The sequence below is a fragment of the Bos indicus x Bos taurus genome, chromosome 7 (genome assembly GCF_003369695.1).
Source record: "Bos indicus x Bos taurus breed Angus x Brahman F1 hybrid chromosome 7, Bos_hybrid_MaternalHap_v2.0, whole genome shotgun sequence".
Classification (NCBI taxonomy): domain Eukaryota; kingdom Metazoa; phylum Chordata; class Mammalia; order Artiodactyla; family Bovidae; genus Bos; species Bos indicus x Bos taurus.
The window spans coordinates 29299716-29322656 of record NC_040082.1 but is presented as its reverse complement, the minus strand read 5'-3'; the positions used below and the strand labels follow the sequence as shown (position 1 = coordinate 29322656).

The window sequence follows — 22941 nt, the reverse complement described above, 5'->3', positions numbered from 1 at the left end:
TGTTACTTCTCTCCTATTCTTTCTCTCCTCTCTTCTTGGAACTTTGATTAGATGCTTGTTAGACTTCTTACTCCATTCTCTCTGTCTTCTAATCTCTTGTATAGTTTCCATTTCCTTGTTTATCCATCTCCATTCTAGGTAACTCCTTCAGATTTACTTTCTAGTTTACTGTCTTAGATGCTGTTTCATTATTTAGTTTTAAATTTTTGTTATTTTATATTCTTTTTGTATAGAAATTCTTTTTGCTTCTTCATCTAATGTTCTAGGTCATTTTCTTGTTCCTACATAATACTTTTGATACTCTTTTATTTCTTAAAATATATTAACCTTTTACTTCAGATTCTTTATGTGGTAAATTCTATTTCTTTAGTTTTCATTGCAGGCTTCATTCTGTTGTCTGGTCCTTTTCTGAATTCAGGTCACTTACTTTTGTCTTATGATTCTTGTCTAAGAGCTCACATTCCTTGGATCTCTATCTGTGGGAGTTCTTGAGGACTGGGCTTAAAGTTGTGGATTTAAGGATTTAAATGCACAGAGGATTTGCATTTGTGGCTGCAGATCACCCGTGGGTACTTAACACAGTATGAATTCACACTAGGTTTTACTTGGTCTGTTTTAAGCCAAACAAATTATGTGAATTCTGACACCAAATATGCTTGAGAATGCAGTTGTGATTGAATCCTCAAAGAGAAACAAGTGTTTTTCCATTCCACATAGGGCTAAGTGGAAAGCATGCCAACCAGAGCTCTCAGAGGCATGGTTTTTCCAGTTGACCCACTGAGGGTATCATTTTGGAGGTGTTTCAGCTCCAGGTCTGGTTCCCTGATCCACCTTCCCACTTGACTGTGCCTCCTGAGCTCAGGCAGGGCCCTTAAAACACAGCTCAGGGTCTACCACCTACAGGGTCCTCCTTAGCAAATGCCAGCTCCTGTGTCTCCTTACACTGCTGCATTTGTGTTTCTGATCATTTGTGGACTTGAAGCCTCTTTCTTAGTTTTCTGCCTGCTGAGATGTGTTTGTAAATATTTTATCCAGAAATTTTAGATTTTTTTCAGACTGCGAGTCCACCATATTGCTGTAATCAGAATTGGATTGCTTCCTAAAGTAATCCTTAAAAAGCATATGAAATCTTAAATTCTTAAATCTTTCCAACTTCTGTCTTTTTTAAGTACTGATTTTGCTAGATAATTTTTATAAACATCCCAAACTAGTACTGATTGAGATATTTTTAAGGTTAATTTCTCTTACTCAAATGGCACTTTTTTTGGTTCAAAATAAATTAATATAAATTATCTACAATATATAGCTAAATTAAAAAAAAAGAAAGGTGTGTAATTGAATATTGTGTTCCCAGGATAAAATTAAAAAAATAAGAAAAGACCTTATACTGTGAGAGACATTGTAAAGACTCAGATATGAGGCAACTCCTTTTCTGATGGATAACTAAAGAAAAATTTACTTGATTCCTATGAAGACATACATGGCATACACTGGGGTACATAGAGCTGTGTACTAGGGCAGGTCGCAAGTGGGTAAGGATCATCTAGGAAATGTATGCAGGAAGGTATTGAGTATAGGGGACCTTGGTGCAGAAGTATGCCTATTTGGAGGTAATTGCCAATCGTTGGGGAAATGGGGCACTCCCAGGTTTAGACTAGAGACCAGTCTGGGCTCAGAGCTTTGGCTGTGCACCCATGTTAAGGACAGTAACAAACCTCATCCTTTCTACAGGTTTCCAGCTGGGACATACTCATCTGGAGGTCAATTTCAGTTCTTGTACTTTGGATGTATTTAAGTATTTTGTCATTCCTCTTGGACAATGTTACATTTATCCCACATTTCTTCGGTCAGGAACTTTGACCTAAATTGAGGTTATTCTGTCTTTGATTTTCTGTCTCACTACCACAAAGGATCAGGACAGCAGCAGAATGCACATTCTTTTCAAGTGCACATGGAACCTCCTCCAGAATATGATCACAATCATATAATTAAAGTTCCTGTAAATAGATTTACTAACCATCAAACTTGCCACTTTCCTTCATCAAGTTTTTAAAGGTATCTTCATGTTGTAATCGAACTTTCCTTCTCTCAGAAGCCAGATTGTGTTCCACATGATCTTGTTCAGTTAGAAGTGTGACTGGTTTTAATTGAATCTAGAAAAAGAAAAACATTTATCTTTCATTGCCTTGTTTAATTATAAAAGCACAACATGAACTTTGCAAAAGCAAATAATATGCCACATTATTTTCTAACTCAAAGTAAATAGAGCATTTATGGATATGTATATTTAATGTACATATAATGGATGTGTACATTTTATTTTGTCTTGATTTTTTTCTTAAAATATTTTTAAACTAAAAAAATCAATGTAGGCTTCATAATTTGTTCATGTAATATGTGCCTTTAAAAAGTTTTCCAAATATTAATTTTCCCTGATTTAAAAAATTTTCAACAGAATTACAAAATAAACTATTCTTCAAATTAATGAATGAGGAGAGGGACTTTGACTCCACTAAATTCTTGTCAAGAAATGTTTTCTACCTTTTGAAAAATTAAGATATCAGAGGGAGAGAAGAAAGATATTCTAGAGAAAGCTGTCATGATGTTCCCTGTTTGGAAATTTCATCACATTATGGGAACATTATCTAATAAGCAAACTGAAAGAATCAGTATATCAGACTAAAGCTCCAGCTGACCTCCAGAAACCTGGAAATGTGATGCAACAGAGCAAGGGCTCAAGTTCTTCCAGAAATGCCTGAGTGCTGTCCTGTGTGTGAGTCACCTTGCAGCTGGACTGGGAGAGCTCCATGCTTATTTACAGGCCACGTGAAGGCTGACCCTTGACCAAGATAACGATGAAATAGGTAGCGATTTCGAATACATGGTTAAAGTCAAACTCCCCTGGATGACTTCATCCAACTTGTTTAGGAATGTAATGACTAATAGCTTATACTGGTTTAACTAATTACATAGCTTTATTTTAGTTGTGTGGCCCGTGGGGTGCAGAAGACCACCTGGTAAACTAATGTTTCGGCTTTCCAATCTGTAGATGAAGTACATTTTGTGTGCTGAAGAGATCCCTAAGAGCTGTGGCTGGACGTCTTGAACCTCTCGGGTATTTGCTGTGCTTTCTTTCTCCTGCTGTGTCCTTTCCTTTAGCTTCAGTAAGGCCTAGCACGAGCATACCCTGTGGAGTCTTGGGAAGCGTTCCATGATCTGGCCCGTGTCATTGTTGGACTAGATTGAGTTAATCATTGCCCATCTCATCCTGGAATGAACTCACTATGGACAGAGACCCAGGTAGCCCTGTCGGTTCAAACCACTGATTTTTCATGGCTCTCTTAATGGTGTGCTACTGAGTAAGAATGTTACCAACTAGAAAATGAGGTGCTTTACAATAAAGGTTATCTGAGCTAACCAATTATGGCAGCACTCAGGGCACTTGCTTTCTCAGAAGCACTGTTGGAAAACAGATCTTTAGGCTCAGCAGAGACTGGACGGAAGTGTGGCTATTCTATTCTTATTCCATGAGTCCCTGAAGCTGGAGGGGGAAAATGATGGGCTTCGTTTTCTCCTCCATGTGAAGGAATGATTTGGGGAGGTGGATTCCTTTCTGTCACTTCCTCTCAGATATGAGAACTCTGCAACCACCCCTGTATTCTCTCATTCACAAAAGTTTGGAGATTCAGAGGGGATTCCAGGAAAAACAGAATGTTTGACAAGACCTGTCTCAGTGTCTCAATGATTTTAGTGAACATAGGATCCCTAGGATGCTTTGTCAAAGTACAGATTCCAAACTCCTATACTAGTGATTCTAATTCAATAGGTCTGAGATACAGCCCAGAAAGCTGCATTTTTATAATACAATAAGTGTTATGAACTTCAGTTTGAAAAAACAATGCCCCCGGACAATGGGGATTTGCTTTGTGGTCTATTTTATATCAGACAGAGAGTGGAAGAAGTGTCCCAGTATACAAAACTGCAGAGACACCTGCCACCCAGGCACCACCATGGCCTAACTAGGCCCTGGCCCATCTGTGTGCCTCCTGGTCCAAGTGAGGAGTTGCTGGTGACTGCTTCTTTTGGGTACAGGGAGAGCTTTGCTTTGTCCCAGCTGGTTCTTCCATGGGAGGAAGACTTTTGCAGAGTGAATAGTACTTGTGGAGCTAGGAGAAGCCACTGTGCCCACTTCTAAAGCGATCCTTCAAGTGAAAGATTTGAGTTCTAAATTGAATTATTACATTTTAAAATGCTTATACTAAGTGTGGGTCCTCCCATAGGTATCCTGGCTCTAAAAAGAAAATCCAAGAAATTATAGTAAGTCTGCAGTAGACAAAGGACAAGCTGCTCTGGGCCAGCGCCAGGCAAGCCCACTGGAATCCCCACATCAGGCCAACATATCTCTATTAAGGGTGTTTGTACACCATATGGCCTGCAGCTTGTTTTCAAACTTCAGTAACTCAGCAACTTTGACATTATTCCTTTAGGTTTGAAAAAGTGATTGGACCATAATGCACAATTGGTAGCTAAAATGCTCTTGCTTTAAAAAATATTTTAACTCGATTTTGAGTTATATAACCACAAAAGAACCAAACCAGTAAGCAATATTTTTGGGAAACTGATATGACCTTCAGACCACTTAAAACACAATGTTTTTTCCCTCTTTCACAAACTGGCTACATCTCTCATTTTTTCTAAGGTAGTTAATACTGTGGTATTGGTGACAGTTACAGTAAGTATTGGTGAATAACAAGTCTTGGGAAAGTGTATTCCTGGTAAGAGAGAAATGTCCCTTACCTGTAACAATTCTGATGCTGGTAATTCTGTTAATGAGTCCCTGAATCATATGCTAGATACTTTTCAGACAGAAATTTACCTTTTCTTTTCCAACTGGTTTGGCTACAAAGGTAGAGAAAGCCACACTAACAAGTTTCTCAGTGCCAGTGAGCATGTCCTCTACTGTAACCTTGATGCTGATCTGCAGTGGAAAGAAAAATAAAACATTTTCAGTCATCCAGACAACAGATGACACTGCGGCATTCAACATTCATTTATGCGCTTCACCATTGTTTTGTTTTTTTGAAAAAAAACAGTATTTTAATTTACTTTTAGTCAGTATTGTCCTCTCCATGATTTTCTATTAAACTGAAAAAGATATCTTCTCTGATTATAGAAAATAGTATATTTACCATGGAATATTTTGTTAAGTGTAAAAATAAATGATAAAAATGGAATCTGACTATCAAGAGTAAATATTATCACTAATCCTGTCACCCAAATTAATAATTACTAACCTTTATATAAATTTTCTCCCGGTGTTATACATATATATGAACTGTGTGTCTATGTATATAGCTCTGTATGTATATGTATCTGTATACACACACACAAAAGACTACCATACTGTATTTACAGTTTTATATCTTACAACTTTGGGGCATTTATTAAACATTTTCAAATCCTATTATTACTAAATGTGCTTTTGAAAATAAGATATTAACAAATGCCATATAGCCCCTCAGAGAGGTGTACCATAACTATTTTTAATCTTCAGTCTCAGTTTTATAACCAAGTTGACATGGATAGAATGTTATTTATAGTCATGTTATTTGCAGCTTTGTTTCTTCTTTCAGGAGTTTTCTTTTTCAGGATTAGCAAGAATTGGCTAAGACACGCTATGGTGATAACACAGTGGACTGGATTTCCCATATGAAGAACTCTGAAGCTTAGGTCCTTATCACGATCACACTCTGCAGAAGTATAGGTAAACTTGGGAACACAGCCCAGAGAAATAATACTATCTTCTTGAAACAGTGGTCAACCTCGCCCATCTTAGTTCAGCACTGTGCTATCAATGATAGTATCTATTTCTTCATCTTCACCAAGTACATCATGCACAGAAATAAACATCAGTCAGTGAGTCACTTAACTTATGAAACCAAGTTAGTATTTGCATGGTAAATGTAAGTTAACTAGATGGTGATCAACCAGATTTAAACCATCCATTCTAATTCCCAACAACTCTCACCCACATAACTTTCTACTTTCAGAGAAATAGGCAAATGAAAAATAGACAACTAACAGTAAAAACAAAGCAACAGTTTTGGAGAGTTAAAGCAAGATCTGAACCTTGTCTTCTATTAGAATAGTTGATGACCAAATGTCTCAAAAACATATGCCAGGGAGAATTTCACTTTTTGTCATGACACAGTAGGTCAGTTTGGAACTATGTCATGAAAACAACTGGAAAATCGGACCAAGTATAGGAAGCAACTGTTTTCACACCTAGGACATCAGGCAATGCAGAGCTGGATCTCCACGGAAAGGGAGGATAAATGAGGGGAGCACTTGCTGGGCTCTCATTCTGCAGGCAGTTCCCAGACGATGACCAAGGAGGGGAAATGGGAAACACTGAAATGAGGACCCAGAAATCAAGATCAAGGCAGCTGAGACTGTCCCAGAAAGGAAGGAGCTACAAAAGGGAAGAATCCCAGGTATGTGCATATTGTCCCTGTTGAGTGTTTGGGTTGATACCAGTCTGAGCCTGTGTAGGGTGAAATTTCACAAAGCCAGAAAAGAACAGTTTCTGAGAAACGATTGTAAATTGAGCTCTTGTAAAAATTCCAAGAGTTCACAGCCTGGGAATCTGGTGTTCCCTCCAGCCAGACCTCACTGAATACATAACACATTCATAGAGACCACAGAGGACCACAACTTTGTAGAGGGACTAGATTAGCCCTAAATGGGGCTAGTATTTATTTTTCTTCAGATCGGAAATCTATATTTTCCATTCACTGGGTGTTTTGTTTTTTCTCTTTTCTGTTCTTTTCTTAGATTTTAGTCAAACTTCCTTTGGAAATTCTGGCTGGTCTCAGGGAAAAGAACAGGAGAAAAGAAAGGGAACTTTCATCTATGCATGGGCTGAATAGAGGGAGAGTACTATCAGGAGAAAGGCCAGGCCCAGAGGCTACTGTGTGCAGAGATCAAGAGCCCTATAGTTGAGAATCAGAATCCAGAAGCACTGTTATACTGTCCAACATGGCTCATTTTATCCACAAGTTTGTATAACCTTTCTGATTTCTTCAAGTTTTTAGTACCCTGTTTATATAGATACTAGGGGAAAGTGAGGACTAAATCAGGGTAAAGCCATCACCATAGGTATGGTTATTACCAAAACAGTTCTGTTATGGGTTAATTTGTGTCCCCCACCAAATCTGGTACCTCAGAATGTAACCTTATTTGAAAATGGGGTGTAATTATTTAAGACAAGGTCCTTCTGGAGTAGGATGGACTTCTGATCCCATATGACTGATGTCCTTCTGAAAAGGAAAATGTGGACACATCAACACAGGGAGAACAGCATGTTCAGACAGAGGCTGAGATTGGGGTGAAGCAAGTCACTGGCAAACCACCAGGGGTCAGGAGAGAGGATGGGGGCAGATTCTCTCCCATAGCCCTTGAAAGGAACCTCCCCTACTAACACCCTGATTCAGGCTGCTAGCCTGCAGAACAGGGAGGCAATCAGTTTCTGTTACTTGAGGCACCTAATCTGTGAAACTAAGATACAAATACATGTCATTTGTGCCCAGAGAGCAAAGGGACTGCTACTAACCAACCTACAGGTTGCAATGTGGGATCCAGGAAATCCTTTCCTGCTATTTTAACCTGTATTGAGACTTTTGCATTTCTGAGAATTTTGTATTCATAACTATAGTGAAGAGAAGAAAACTAAGTAGATGAAGAAGAAAAGTCTAAGCTTCCCTTCTTGCTCCAATTACTCTGCCTTTCAAAAACTAGTTAATTGTGGGGCTGGTTTTCGTTAGGCATAAGGAGATGGAGAAAAAGTAGAGTTAGAATATTAATAGAGTCAGAATAATTAATAAATAAAACCCATACCTGGCAAAGAACCAAGGGCGCCTTTCTCCCTTGTATGTTTACTTTCTGTGTATCCTTCTCTGTAAAAACCATTCATTGCATCACATTTAATTTTAGTAGCAGGGAAACATAGTCTCCTTATTTACCTGTGAGCCTGACTACAGATTCAAGGGCCTTCTGAAATTCAGAATCTCATAAACGCTTAAGTTATTCCAGGCTTCCTCCTCTGCCCTCTGTAAACAATAAAGAGATGAGCCCCAACAGGCAGTAGGAAGAAAAGGGAGCCTCTTACCTCCATGCTTGTGCTGAACGCTCTACTAACTTTTGCTTTGATGGTTATAACTTGTCCAACTCTAGTGGAAAAAAAAAAAACCCTCAGTAATTCTAGCACATCTCATTTCAGACTTGAAGATTTACTTAAATATGTGTGCCATCGAACAGTTCCATCTTACCATGTTGATAATGCTCATGCATGAAAAATGCAAACTAATGATAACATAACGAGACAGCAGCAAAAACAAACACAGATCTTTATAAACTATACATGTGTCAGCTGACTAGCCTCTTAACAGAAAAGGGCCTTTGCTAAGATGATGTGCAAAATGATTTCCAAATCTACACCTTGTACCACAGTTGTTTCCTAAACAGAAGTTACAACAAACACGTGCAAACCTATGCAATTGATATTTTAAAATGTTGGTTAACAAATAAATGGATAGACATACAAGCAAGCAAGCAGGCAAACAAATGGAATAGCTTCACTAGGTTTATAGGAGCACTCAGTGTTGCCAGATGATTCATTCACTCCACATTATTTCTGGAACTCTGATCATGTAACCACAAGTTGTTTCAAAGCTTTTGTGTTTAGGCCGCTCGCTCACCTAAGAGTCTATCAAGCCTCCTCAGCTTTTCTCCCTTACTTCAGAGGTGAACTGCATTCTCAGTGTTCTTCTCAATCTTTTCTTTCAGAGGAAGAAAACTAGGTCTCTTCCAGACCCCTTTCTTTACCTGTGCCTTTGATCCCACCCCTCTCTTAACCTTTCCTCCTCCACCCATGGCCTGCTTTAGAGAGCTCTTTACTCTTGTAACCTCAGTCTCTGCCCCTTCCTCGACTCCTTATCAGTCTATGAAAATGTTCAAGCCTTTTCCTTTCTAAAAATCTTAACTCTCAAGTTTATTCTATCTCAAGATTCTTTTCTCTTCCCCTCCATATTCAAGCTTCCTATAATAATCTTTTTCTTTTTCCAGCTCATAACATTTAACTGAGTTCCAACTAGTCCTGGCACTAAGCTAAGACCTCAGGATACAGTGATTAATAAGACAAGGTTGCTGACATCAAGGAGACTGGTCTTTACTTGGGACACGAGGATATAGATGAAGTGTAATGCTATGACATTTTTCAAAAAGAAGAAAAAAATCAGGTATTACAAAAGCACCCAGAAGTGACTAATTCAGAAAGTCAGGGAAGAAGTCATAGAAGAGGTAACATCTGAGATGGGTTTTCAAAGATTAGGGTTTTGCCAGGTTTAAAAGTTTGGGGGTTTCATCCCTCATTCACTCTCAGTCACTCTTGTGATCTCTGCCCAGCCTTTAAAGGCAAGAGAAATTCTTAGGACTTGGTTCTCCGCCAAACTAAACTTCTGACACTGAATTGTCAAATGAATGGAACGGCTAAAGTCCCAACTAAGTAAAATCAGTTTCGTGGCATGGCATTCAAGGCTTTCTGTTACCCACCCCACACTACTGCTAGGGCATCATCTTAGCACACCAGGCCTTTCCTAAGCACACCCACTTCTTCCCAATTCAGTGCTTAGGCTCTTACATGTACCTCATCTTGTGAAGTCCTTTTCCTATTCACTAGTGAAAATCTATACCTCATTTAAGGCCCATATTAAATACTGCCTCCATCATGAAACACTCATTGATTCTCTAGTCAACATGTGCCTCCCAGAACTTATATCTCACCATAGGCATGCATCCTCTATTCTGATGACTATATATTTGTCTGACTTTCTTACCAGACTGAACGACTGCCACACTCCAGAATTGTGTCATAATCATTCACGTATTCTCTTAAGTCTAGACCAGTACTTTTGGTATATGCAATATATATTTGTGAGTTAAAAATATCTAATATGGCTTTTGACCGAATTATATGGCTTTCTATAGGTAGCTTTCAATTTTCTTAATTTTTAATGGTGTGGGTCCCGTGCGTTTTCGTGGCCACAAGTCCTTTCTGATAACACAAACACAACGCAGTACAGACAGCAAACTCCAATTCAATGCTGAGATTACTTGTTAAGTCTAAGTTATAGAATTTGGGATTGGAAAGTACATAATAGATATTTTATTGTAAAACACTGTTGGCTTTCCTAAGCTTAATAATGGGGCTTCAATGTGTTCTCAAATAAGTTTGCATTTTCAGTAATCTGTAATTTTGTTGAGATAAAGACACATGTCAGCTTTTTCTACTTGAGGGAAAAAAATCACATAGTGTCTGCACTGAGTCAGCAGACCTTCATCTGTATTTACAGATCTTCATCTGTATCTGTATCTGTCAAAGGCTCTTTCAGACACTGCAGCAGACTATGACAACAAGTGTCAGGGGATGTTCAATAAAGGTTGCTGATCACAAAGATAGAAGAAGTGGGTTGGGAAAGCACTGGATAGACCGTAAGAAGATCCAGGCTGTAAGTGCCCTCTGACCTTTGGCTGCCCTCTGACCTTTGGCTGGCTATGGGGCTTAGGCCTCGGGTTCTTATCAGTACAAAGATGACTGCACTGAGTTCTGAAGATCTCTCCATATCTACAGTTCGAATGCCTACCAAAAATTTCTTTTGGATTAGCTTTGAAGGTGTAATTTTTTATGCGTGTGGTTTTATTTAACTTAATTTTGTTTTTATATAAATGGATAAGTGCCAGATAGATAACTGTAAGCTGAAGATTGGAGAGATGAACTGGGCATCTCAGTGGACAGACTCTCTAGGGTTTGAAAACTGGTGGCAACTAGCAGACAATGTCCTCTCTTCCTTTTTTTTTTGGTAAGTTATGTTTATGTCTTTCAGGATCAAGATATTCAGAAAGAAAAAGAGATATAAACATAAAATCAAATAAATTAAATAAAACTATATGACCCTAGTTCATTAGAATTATTTATATGACCTCTTAAAAAAATAAAATTCCTAATTCTGCCACCAGAAAGGTATAGAAATAATGACCAACCCCGTATCAGTGAACATGTTAAACAGGGATACAGTGAGCAGATACAAATGTAGTACCTGTATAGGACAAAAGACCAGATTTCTTTAAAAAATAAATTGCAAGAGAAAAGAAGAAAACGCAAATTTTATGTTAAAGGTCATGTCAGCCATATTGGTTCCTGATTCAATAGACCAATTGTTTAAATTAAAAAACAGACAAACATTTTTTTAAGACTATTGGGAATGATAGTTTTTGTTAATGCTATTGTGTCTATGTTATTATGTTTTCTAAAAGAGCCCATGATTTTTAGAAATATATATGAAATATTCAGAGATGATTATGGGATTTGCTTAAAAATAGTCCAGGTGCGTGGGGGATTATGGAGGGGTATTGATGAAACAATATCATCCATGAATTGATTATTGTTGTTGTTAGGTGTTGGGTCGTTGGGGATCCATGGTACTATTCTCTCTTCTTTTGTATATGGTTGAAAGATTTGTATATCTTGAAGTTTTCTACAATAAGAAATGGTAAAATATACACATTCCCACATATAAAATGTTTTTCATAATTTAACATCCCTACTGAGAATAATTAATATTTACCCAACAACCTAATGATGAAATTCACCACTATAGAGATACTTATTATCATTAATTATTCTTAGTAAAGGAAGGAACCATTTAAGAATCAGCTTTTATAAATCCTGTAATGCCTTATATCAAAAGGCATTTAATGCTGAGACCTATTTCTTAACAAATCAGGGCTATAAATTTTACACTGAGTATTTACTAAAAGTAGGTCCTGAAATTATTATTATCTACTGATTTACATTGGCTCAAATATTACTTATTAACAAATTGGATCCATGACTGCAAATGAGTTAGCTTAGGTGCCACAAATACATGTTGTAAATGAACTAATAAACCCAGGAGAAAGGCATGATAAAGCAATGCCACTTACCTAGCTGTCGCTTCAAATTGTATGTCATCCACTGAGGCTGTGACACAGGAAACGCCAGCATGCTTTTCAGCTTCAAAAAATAGGTTAAAAAAAAAAAGGGCTGGATTAGTTATGTTTAAATACTTCAGCATGCAGGAAGAGGAACAAAACAAGTGGGTTTATTCTAGTAACTCATCCCTCTATTCAGTACAGGAACGCTGTACCCACACTTCTGAATGAACTGGATTGATAACAGTTCCTTTGCTTGAAAAGTTATTTTTCTACTGCGTGGAAGTTACTGTACTTCCTGCAAAGTTTTAATTTACACTGTCTTTGATTTGAAATTCAATACCAATACCCAGCATATCTAGCTACTTGAATAGTAACTTCAATAAGTTGGTGTCAACTTCCATTTTGTCAAGTACTACCCCTCTTTAAAAAAACAATGCATCAGAGCTTTATCCATTGTCCCACATAACCAGTAGCTGAATGTATTTAAACCACTTAACCAGTGTAAGCATTGAACAGTACAGAAGACTTCAAGGCCATATCCCAAATCAGAGAGAAACTTAGCATCAGAGAAATAGAGATGGGCATGTAGTAAGTATTTAATCATTATGTACTTATTACTACTAAATCCATATGAAATTCACTTGCATTAATTGTGCTGGAGGGGGAAAGCATTGAGTAGGGTGAGAGGTTAGGAAGGAGCTCCAATTATTTCCATGGTCCCTGTCTGCATTATTTAATTCGTTTTTTTTTTTTTTTTTTATTGTTGGTTTTACTTTATGTAAAAGTATCGGAATTTATCCTCTTTGGGAAAAATGTTGACATGTGTTTTTTCCAGAATTTCATTCTGAGGAACAATTAAAACCTAAGCAGGCTGACTGCATTAGCTTTTTAAAGAAATTTTAACTCCATTTTAATTTTGCAGACTTCACTCCTAGTGCCATATTATGAAAAAGAAAGAGATAGTGAATTATACTGAATCTGCATTCTCTGTGTATAGAGGATTACTTTAATTGTAATATATATTGACAGTCCCAGGTAAAGAGATATGATAAGGTACTCCAGAGAGCAAGTATGTGAAACATTCTTCCCTATGATCTAATTCTGTAGAAAATGGGACATTCTCTTTTACTCACTGGAAATAGCTATTCTTCCAAATATGCACATGACCTAAACTGAGTTACTAGAAAATTAACCATAGCAGAACTGTGTATGTGAGTGATGGAGAGGGGAGAATGGGCTTCCCAGGTCTGAAGTTCAATTAGAGAAAAGACACATAAATATATTAGACTCTAGAAATGCTCAAGGTGGGCTCAGTTTAATTCAGTGTATCAAATATTTGTTAAATTCCCATTGATTTTCAGACACTTTGAGCTGAATCAGTCCTATCTTTTAATGAGTCTACTCATTAAAAGTCATAGTCAATGCCCTTTTTCTGGAGAATGATTGGGACTCTTGCAAATATATGCTGTAAAGTTTCCTGACATGAGGGAATGATATGTTTATTAAACTACTCTTGTTGATAAAGTGTAACCCTGTAGCCAACCAATTTGGTAACCAACATGAGTTACCAAATTTTGAGTGATTTAAATGATGACTGAAGTACAAAAAAAAGACTTTTTATTGTACATATTGGGCATCTTCTATGTGTATGTAGCACTATACCAGATTGCATTAGGGATCACAAAGAAACATAATCATAATAATTATCATTTATTATTGGTCTGGCACTGAGCTAAGTATGCATGTTAATTATATGAGGTTGATACTGTTAATAGTTCCATTTTACAAATGAGGCAATTTTGGCTTAGAAAGATCAAATACATTGTTCTAAATAGTCATTTTGACTGTAGAAGCAATAGGAACTCTGAGAAAAAAGGCCAACCAAAAAATGTTCCCTAGAGAAGTTCTTGGCTGAATATGGGCTTTAGGGACTCAATTGCCATGGTCTATATTATAGACTTTCAAGGGCCATTAAATTAAAAATGAAAAATTAAAATATGGGGAACCAGCATAGGGCCACAAATTTTACGTGTGATCATTTTTCTTTGTAAGTGTGACAGAGATGAATTAGACAGGACCAATCTCTTCTGGTTCTTGGTTTTAATTGTCCTTCATGCAGTATGCCAGTAAAAGTGGAGGACCCCTAAAGCTATTTCTGATTTCCTGGGAAAACTGAGAAGCTGAGGAATAGTAGTAGCTAAGTGGATGTAATCCAGGAATGATGATTGATCAAAACGATGGTGACTTCTTCATTCCTTCTTTTAACTAATATTGATTAAATTCTTGGGCTCCAAAATCACTGCAGATGGTGACTACAGGTATGACAAACCTAGACATCATGTTAAAAAGCAGAGACATCACTGCCAACAAAGGTCCATCTAGTCAAAGCTATGGTTTTTCCAGCAGTCACGTATGGATGTGAGTTGGACCATAAGGAAAGCTGAATGCCAAAGAATTGATACTTTTGAATTGTGGTGCAGGAGAAGGTGCTTGAGAGTCCCTTGGACAGCAAGGAGATCAAACCAGTCAATCCTAAAGGAAATCAACCCTGAATATTCATTAGAAGGACGGATGCTGAAGCTCCAGTACTTCGGCCACCTGATGAGAACAGCCGACTGTTTGCAAAAGACCCTGATGCTGGGAAGGATTGAGGGCAAGAGGAGGACAACAGAGGATGAGATGATTGGATGGCATCATTGACCCAATGGAGATGAGTTTGAGCAAACTCAGGGAGATGGTGAAGGACAGGGAGTCCTGGTGTGCTGCAGTCCATTGGGTCGCAAAGAGTCAGATATGAGTTAGCGACTGAACAACAACAACCTGTGCTGTGCCAACCTCTATGTAAGGTCCTGGAAATGTAAAACAGCCACTGTCCTTATTCTCATGGAGTCTAGTGGAGAACCAGACATTAATTAAATGAGTACATAATAACAAAATGAGTTAGGTGATCTGAAGAAAACATGGATATTTTGAGGGTCTGTAACTGGAGGAACCACACCTGGGTGGGATGTCAAGGAAGGTGTCCATGTGGAGAGGATGCTTGAAGTGAGATCTGAAAGATGAGAAGGAGTAGAAACAGATGTGTGTTGTGGAGAAGGGAGCAGAGAAGGGAGGGCTTGCTGGGCAGAAGGAACTGTGGTTACAAAGGTCCTGATGAAGGTTTTTGTGGAAAAAATGAAAAAAGCAACAATATGAGTAGGTAAGAGAAGGCTGAGGATAAACCAACAGGGCCTTGAAGCTCTTGGTTGACAATTTTTGTAATATTTAGTATTAAAGATATTGTTTAAGATATTTCAGTATCTTCGGGCCTCCAGATGAGGCTAGTAGCTAACTCTTAATAAAAGTGAAAGCGTTAGGTGCTCAGTCGTGTCTGACTTTGTGACCCCCATGGACTGTAGCCCGTCAGACTCCTCTGTCCATGGAATTCTCCAGGCAAGAATACTGGAGTGGGTAGCCATATCCTCCAGAGGATCTTCCCAACCCAGGGACTGAACCTGGGTCTCACGCATTGCAGGCAGATTCTTTACCACCTGAGCCTCAAGGAAAGCCCTAATTCTAATGAGGTCAGTGGCTAATTCTAATAGTTGTTTTCCTATATATCATAAAGTGTTTTTCTCTGCTTTCAAGATTTTCTGTTCACCATAGAATTGATGATGTGCATAAATGTGACTTTCTTTGTATTGATTTTGCTTGGTGTCCCATGATGTTTCTGAATCTGTGCATGTATGTCTTTTACCATATTTGGGAAAATTTCATCTATTATTTCTTCAAATATTTGTTTTTTTCCCATGCCTTCTCTTGTCTATGGGACTTTAATTATAAAAGGCATTTTATTTTTTTCATAAATCCCAGACATTTTATTTTTTAAATTCATTTTTTCCCCTCTGTTCTTCAGATTGGATAATTTCTATTGATCCATCTTTATGTTTAATAACTTTACTCAGTCACCTCCATTCTTTGTTTAATCCTATCTAGTGAGTTTTTAACTTAAAATACTATAATTTTCAGTTCTGGAATTTCCATTGAGTTATTGTTTTTATAGTTTCTATTTCTGTGCTGAGATTTACTGTGTCTTTTGTTATGATCATATTTTTCACTATATTCTTGAGCAGAGTTATGACACCCGGTTTAAAAATTCTTGAAGCTTAATTCCAGCATTAAGTCTTCTAGGGATTGGTCTCTACTGACTGTCTCTTCTCCTAAGAATGGGTCATGCTTTCCTGTTTGTTTGAATATCAAGTAGTTTTGGATTGTAGCCTAGTTATTATGAGTGATATGTTATAGAAATTGTGGGTTCTTATATGATCCTCTGAAGAGTATTGTGCTTTTTTTTAAATTGGATAATTTGATCAAACTCACAGTATAAAACTCTGTCTCCCTAAAGGTGGGATCAGCTCTTTTAATTCTTTTGGCCTCAGGAAGGAAGTATGGAGTCTGCCTGTATATACATGACTCAAGGTTCACCAGAGAGCTGAGCAAAGATTATAAATATATTTTAGGGCTCTACCTCTCTGGTTCTCTCTTGTCTTGAATTTTCCCCCTCATATTCCAGTAGCTGTATTTCCCCTAAATCCTCTGGCTCTTCAAATCAGCAAGTCTATGAGTTTCCCTCAAATTAAGCTGGGAGAATATTAGATTCTTTCTAAGGACAGAAGATCTTAAAATTATTAAAAACAAAACAAACAAAAAAAGACAAAGCTTCTTAGCACCATTCTGTTCCTCTGAGAGTTGATTTCCAAATGTTTTAAACCTACTTTTGTTTGCTTTTCAGTTCCCTTATGTGGCTTTTATTCAGTGTTTGTTCCAGGGATTATGGTTATCTGTGCGAGATATTTTTCTAATGGGAGATACTTACCATGTTAGAAGAGGAACTTTTATAGCCTTTGGTAAGGAAGACAGTGGGACAAGATGAACAGAACAAGTGACATGATCAAATAAGCACCTTCAAAAAGTACTTTAGATGCAGTGCGGAGAGGAGACCAGAATGAATGGAGAAGACCAGTTTGGAAACCACTGCTGAAGTCCACATGAAAGATGATGTTTATCCTGCATTAGGTGGTGGCAGTGGAGCCTAGCAAGATGCTTGGGTGTGAGAGATTGCTTCAAGGGAACGTTGATAAGACTTGGTTCATAGATTAGATCTATGGAGGGAGAAGCAAGGTACAGAATCAAGGATGGTTGATGCCTAGATTTTTGGCATGCATCACTGGGTATTTGGGTGCCATTCCTGAAAGAGTGAACCCTGGAAAAGATACACAAATGAAATAGAGAAGGAAATGTGAGACTGAGATATTTTAAAATATGGAGGGTGGAGAATGACTCATAGATGGCTTAAAGGCTCTAGGATTAAGATACGAGAAGAATAATGGGGCCACTGACAGAAATGAGGTCTAATGGCGACATGATAGTGAATGTATTTCATCTTCCTTTAAGCATTGGGAAGGCATTTGGGAATCTAGCAGTGCCCGTGTGTCATGGGAGTACTTTGGGGCCACAGTTGTGATCATTACTTGTCATAGTAATGTGTCTATACAGAAGTGTGGGTCACTGGGAACTCTGGTTGGAAAAATGCCAGGAAAAAACAGGTTTATTTTTTTATTTTTTATTTTTTACTCCTTTTGTATTAAATATAATACCATGGAGCATTTCTCTGCCAAAGATTCAGTTACATCTTGGATATAGGTCAGTTGGTAAAGAATCCAACTGCAATACAGGAGACCCTGGTTCAATTCCTGGGTCAGAAGGATGTACTGGAGAAGGGATAGGCTACCCACTCCAGTATTCTTGGGCTTCCCTTGTGGCTCAGCTGGTAAAGAATCCACCTGCAATACGGGAGACCTGGGTTCAATCCCTGGGTTGGGAAGAGCCCCTGGGGAAGGGAAAGGCTACCTACTCCAATATTCTGGCCTGGAGAATTCCATGGACTGTATAGGCCATGGGGTCAAAAAGAGTCGGTCATGACTGAGTGACTTTCACTGGCTAAATAATGTCCTTTGCTTATGTAGTGTCTTTTCCTACTGTAGAGTGTTTAACAAAGGTATTAAGCATGTTTCCAAACCAACTTTATCATAAAGGTTTCTTCAATATTGTATTGTTAATAATATAACTATTAAGGTCCACAGTAATCGGTTATCAGTTGACTCCTGCTGTGGTCTGAGTTTCCAAAGATGTAAAAGCATAGACATTTTTATGAAAATTGCAAGAGGGCAATTGTTCTTTCATTATAGGACAGAAGCACTGAGTGAGGTAACTTTAAAAGTCACTTCAATATTCACATGATGAATTCAGTTGCCATGGAAATAGGCATCGTTATTATTAGCAACCTCCATAATTTCTATACTGGTTTCTCCTCCATGTGAATTACATTTGTATTCATGTTGCCATTATTATGTTATTATAACCAACCTCAAATCCTTATTAAAACTGTTAAGACAGAAGCCAAACATTCCTATCAATAAACAGAAATCAAACAGACTGGCATCGGATATGACTGAATTTTGTGGGTGGTTAACACACAGGGGATTAGAAATTGTATGAACACTCATTCAGGAAAGCAGGGATTTGTAATTAGTTGAGCTTTACTTTTGTCCTCTGTAAAACAAGAATCCTGGGATACGTGATCTTAAGCTCCTTCCAGCTCTAATATTTTATCCTAACATAGTTTACTTAAAATGTACATTTGCTGGGTCTATTAAGTGTTGTATGCAAAGCCTGGCTTCCTAAATAAGATTGCAGGCTCTGGACACATCCGTTCAGTTACCCATCCATATAATCAGGAGGTTTTTGTTTAGTGCTTAATAAACATTAGAAAACTAGCTTTAGTTTACATGCTAATTGGCCAGTCAGGAAATCAAAGGTGAACGTACTAATACACAAAGTAATCGCAGATTGTGTTAAGTGGTGTGAAGGAATTTGGAAAGGGTGTTGTGACAAAAGCGATGAAGGGTGCAAGTGTACAGCAGGTGGTTAGGATAGACTGCTCTGCAAAAATGATATTTAGTGGAGACGGAACGCAAGGAAGGGCCAAGAGGAGAGTGCAAAGGCAAAAAGAACAGCAGGTGCAAAGGTCCTTCGTGGAGACTACGCGAGGGCGTGGAAGGCAACAGACTGACTTCAGAAGCAGATATGGGAGATGGGTGATGTACTAAACTAGACATTAAAGAGATCTGCAGAAATGTAAGCCAATATCACTTCTCTAAGTATATTTATGTTCTTGTTGAAAATAGTTATTTTACAATAAAAATATGTAATGGATTTTTGTTATTTTCAAAAGAATTATTTTTAAAAATTTCACATATGGTAAATATGCATATAAAAAAGAACCCACATGAATGTTCTCTTGGGGCCTCGCTTATTTAATGGGATAAAAGACTAAGAGGTTTAAGAACCAGTGGTCCAGGACTTTCCCAGTACTGGAGAAACAATCTCAATCATTATTTCCCAGCTGCACAAGGCTTAAAACTCTGTAAATACCCTCCCCTCCTTCCTTCTCTCTCCTTACCCATTCCGGGTCCTGGGGTGGCGCAGACCCGCACCCCACTGCCTCAGATCTTTTGACATCCTGACTTCTGCCTTACTGACACCAGCCATCCTGCATTTCCACATCCCCGCCCGCTAATGGGGCACTCTCCGCCATCCCGGACACTCGCCTACCCAGCACACACTGGGCCCCTCAAGTAGGGCTCCCCCCCTTCCGGACCCCGGCACCCCGGGTCTCCCCGGTCTTACACCCGCCTTCCAGCACTCCTACCCGCCAGGCAGGCTGTGGTGTCGATCCACTTGAGCAGCTGTCCTGCGCTCAGCTCGCCCCGAGAGTTGGCGTGCGCAGGCTGGATGGCCTGGCTCATGCGCACCTCCGCGGGCGCCGGCCGCTCCAGCTCCATGGCTCGTCAAGAGTGCGAAGCGACCGGGCCTGGGCGCCGCCTGGCCACCGGCTGGACCCGCCCCAGCTCCAAAGGGCACTGAGCCGCTGTCCCCAGCCCGTATCCCGCGCCCTGCTGCACCAGGAGGTGAGATTTAAGAGGCCAGGAATGTCGCGAGGAGAGTGAAAGGGAATTCTTCACTGAATCTGGGGCAACCGAGGTTGGCAAAGCTGGAACCAGCTCGGGTTTCTCACCTGTAAAGGGGAGATAGCACTTATCCCAGAGGACTGTGCAGAGAATTAGTGAGATGTAGTACAAAACTCACGGGCTAAGGGGACATGGGTGTTTGCCAGGTAAACGAGTGAGGTTACTGTCTGCCTGAAGAACTTGACAAGTGATGGGGAGTTAATAATTAATTAGTTACATTTTCTCCAGAGGAGGGTAGACCTTTCGCTTTAGAAGTTGATTTTTAAACTGTTTGACTTTTCTTTCTTTTTTTCTGCTGTACACTGCCAGGTAAGGGTGGGCAATCACTCCTCCCATCCCTAGTTCAAAACCCACCTTCTGGTTCTTAGGATAATATAATGGCTCAAAAAAAAAAAAAAAAAAAAGCCCATTACTCATCATTTTGTTATGAAATAGGCCCACAGCCAAACACAGAAAGAGGGGCTGATTTTTGCTGGCATATCAGAGGCACCCAATAAGGGAAGGCAACCTTTTGATTTTAATGTAGAGAATAAACTGTTGCTGTGCTGCAAATGAGCTCAACAAATCCCAAGAGAATTTCTTCTTGATGCGAGACAGAATCTAGAATATTAAATAAGATTTCTCATTGTCAACCTTTAGCACACATAAGCTTTGTAGAGCTGAAATCAGTGATTCTACAGAGCACTCCCCATTGAGGAAACAGTGACACCAGAAAACCTACAACATGTTATAGAGCCAGAGATGCTGTATTAGGAGGACCGGCTGCATCTGGGAGGGCATTCAGGGGTGAGGAAATGGGCGCCTGGAGGGTGTGTTGGGCAGGCAGCTGATGTAAAGGAGCAGTTAAGGTAGTTGAGTACCTGACTTGAACTCAGGGCTCCTGACTTACCACAAAGTCTAATCGACTCCAACAAATCAGTGCTGCTTTTTCATCCCTTTGCAGATGGCCTGCTAAGCCCCAGCTTGGAGCATCTGAATGGAGATTCTGGTAATTTTGCTTCTTTTTTAAAAGCGCTTTTAACATAAGAGAGGAATGAAGGAATCATGAACATGATAGCTTTTCAGGATCCTCTGTAGGTAGGTTTCTGTCCCATATGAGCTTAAGAATTGAATGCATTCAGTTGGGTAAGTAGGAAGTTTGACTTCTATAAAGTGACTTTTTTAAACAAAGTAAAACTTATGCTTCCAGGATGGTCCCCTTATAAGTTGCTTTTCAGATAACAGTGTTATTAGTTTTATCATTTTTGTCATTCCTCATTAGAAAGTGCCTCTAGAGTTCTTTATAGCATCTTGGCAGATTGGATTAGTATTCAGCAAATACTCACTCCATCTACTGATAACTCCACGGGAGGCACTTACTGGTGTGTGGCTTGGCCATGTGACTTGCATTTTATAGAATGTGAGGAGGTAACGGTGTACCAGTTTGAACCTAGCCCTTATTTTTAGGGACATCTGACCTCTGCAGTGAGAAGATGCTGTGCCTGAGCCACTGCCCCACGAGCATCTGGGTGCTGGGCTGCATTCACGTATTGCAGAGCCATTCCAGCCGACCTGCAGACTTGCAGCCTGAAGCTGAGCCATGCAGCAGACATGCAGACTCCTGAGTGGGATCTGACTATTTATTTTTGTCTGTCACTGTGATTGGGGGATTGTTACATAGCAATGCCTAACAGTTACATGTGCGAATTTCATTTATTAATATTTCAGAAAATTTATTAAGTTATTGGAAATAAAACATGTGTTTAGGCTGAGTTTTATTGTTTGGGGTAAAAAAAAGTGGTGACTAACATAATAATATGTATGTACTTGCTTTATATGTATACTTGACTTTCCAAAATGATTATCTGGAAAAGGACAGCCTGTGTCTGTATATGTACGTCTAGGAATGTATGACCAAAGAAGCAAAGTACACAAAGTCACCATTGTGCTTTGTTATATGTATTATCTCCTAATTAGGTGTCTTGATTATGGTTTCTTAGCTTTTGTTGGTTTTGCACCAATTTTCAGTTTCATAGACTCTGCCTGAAACTACTGTTCTTACGGTTTTTTTTTTTTTTTTTTTGAATAGCATCAGCATGTGTGAACATTTGCTATATCCTTCATCTGTCAAAGATTTCTGCTATTATGTTTGAAGAAAAGGCTTCCATTCTTCCATTTCTGTTTAGAGACATCTTTTGAAGATGAGCTGGTCTGAAGCCAGCTTGATTTTAGAAGGTCATGCGTAAGAGCAGGAAAGCTGTTCGGGAAGAGTAGACAGAATATGATAATCACTAGAATAATAAGAACATCTTAGGATGTTGGAGTGCAAGGGAAACGAGACAGTCAGACCCCCTCATTCTGGACATGAGGAAATGAGGTATTTACCCTGGGTCACGTTGTAAAGTTAATGGTCAGTCTCTGAGGAAACTGAGAACAAGGAACATGAAATATAAGCAGAGGGAAAAAAAAGTGCTTCCCCCCAAAGCGGACCCTCCATCAGAAATTTGAGAGCAAGCAGTTTATTTGGGAGAAAACTGCAGAAAGCACTTGTAGGAGAGTTAAAGTATGGTCCCCAGACCATCAGCTTCAGCATCACCTGGGATTCTGTTAGAAATGCAGAATCGGCCCACCCCCAGCTCGCTAAGTCAGAAAAGAAAGAAAGAAAGTGAAGTTGCTCAGTCATGTCCGACTCTTTGCAACCTCATGGACTGTAGTCTACCAGGCTCCTCAGTCCATGGAATTTTCCAGGCAAGAGTACTGGAGTGGGTTGCCATTTCTTTCTCCAGGGGATCTTCCCGACCCAGAGATTGAACCCGGGTCTGCTGCATTGCAGGCATACGCTTTACTATCTGAGCCACCAGGG

General features: G+C 39.0%; 1 protein-coding gene across 3 annotated transcripts in view; it reads right to left on the bottom strand.

Annotated features, from left to right (window-relative positions):
• ACOT12 (acyl-CoA thioesterase 12) overlaps nt 1-20038 on the bottom strand; it is a 41937-nt gene extending 21899 nt beyond the window's left edge. The window contains exons 1-5 of one of the 3 annotated variants that reach the window (XM_027545695.1): nt 19781-20038; nt 12040-12109; nt 8168-8228; nt 4877-4978; nt 2018-2153 (exon numbers count right to left, since the gene is read on the bottom strand). In XM_027545695.1, the coding sequence (XP_027401496.1) occupies nt 2018-2153; nt 4877-4978; nt 8168-8228; nt 12040-12109; nt 19781-19913 (502 nt within the window). In that variant the 5' untranslated portion in view covers nt 19914-20038. The other 2 variants (XM_027545697.1, XM_027545696.1) reach the window with 2 other exon arrangements.
• Between the last annotated feature and the right edge of the window lie 2903 nt (nt 20039-22941).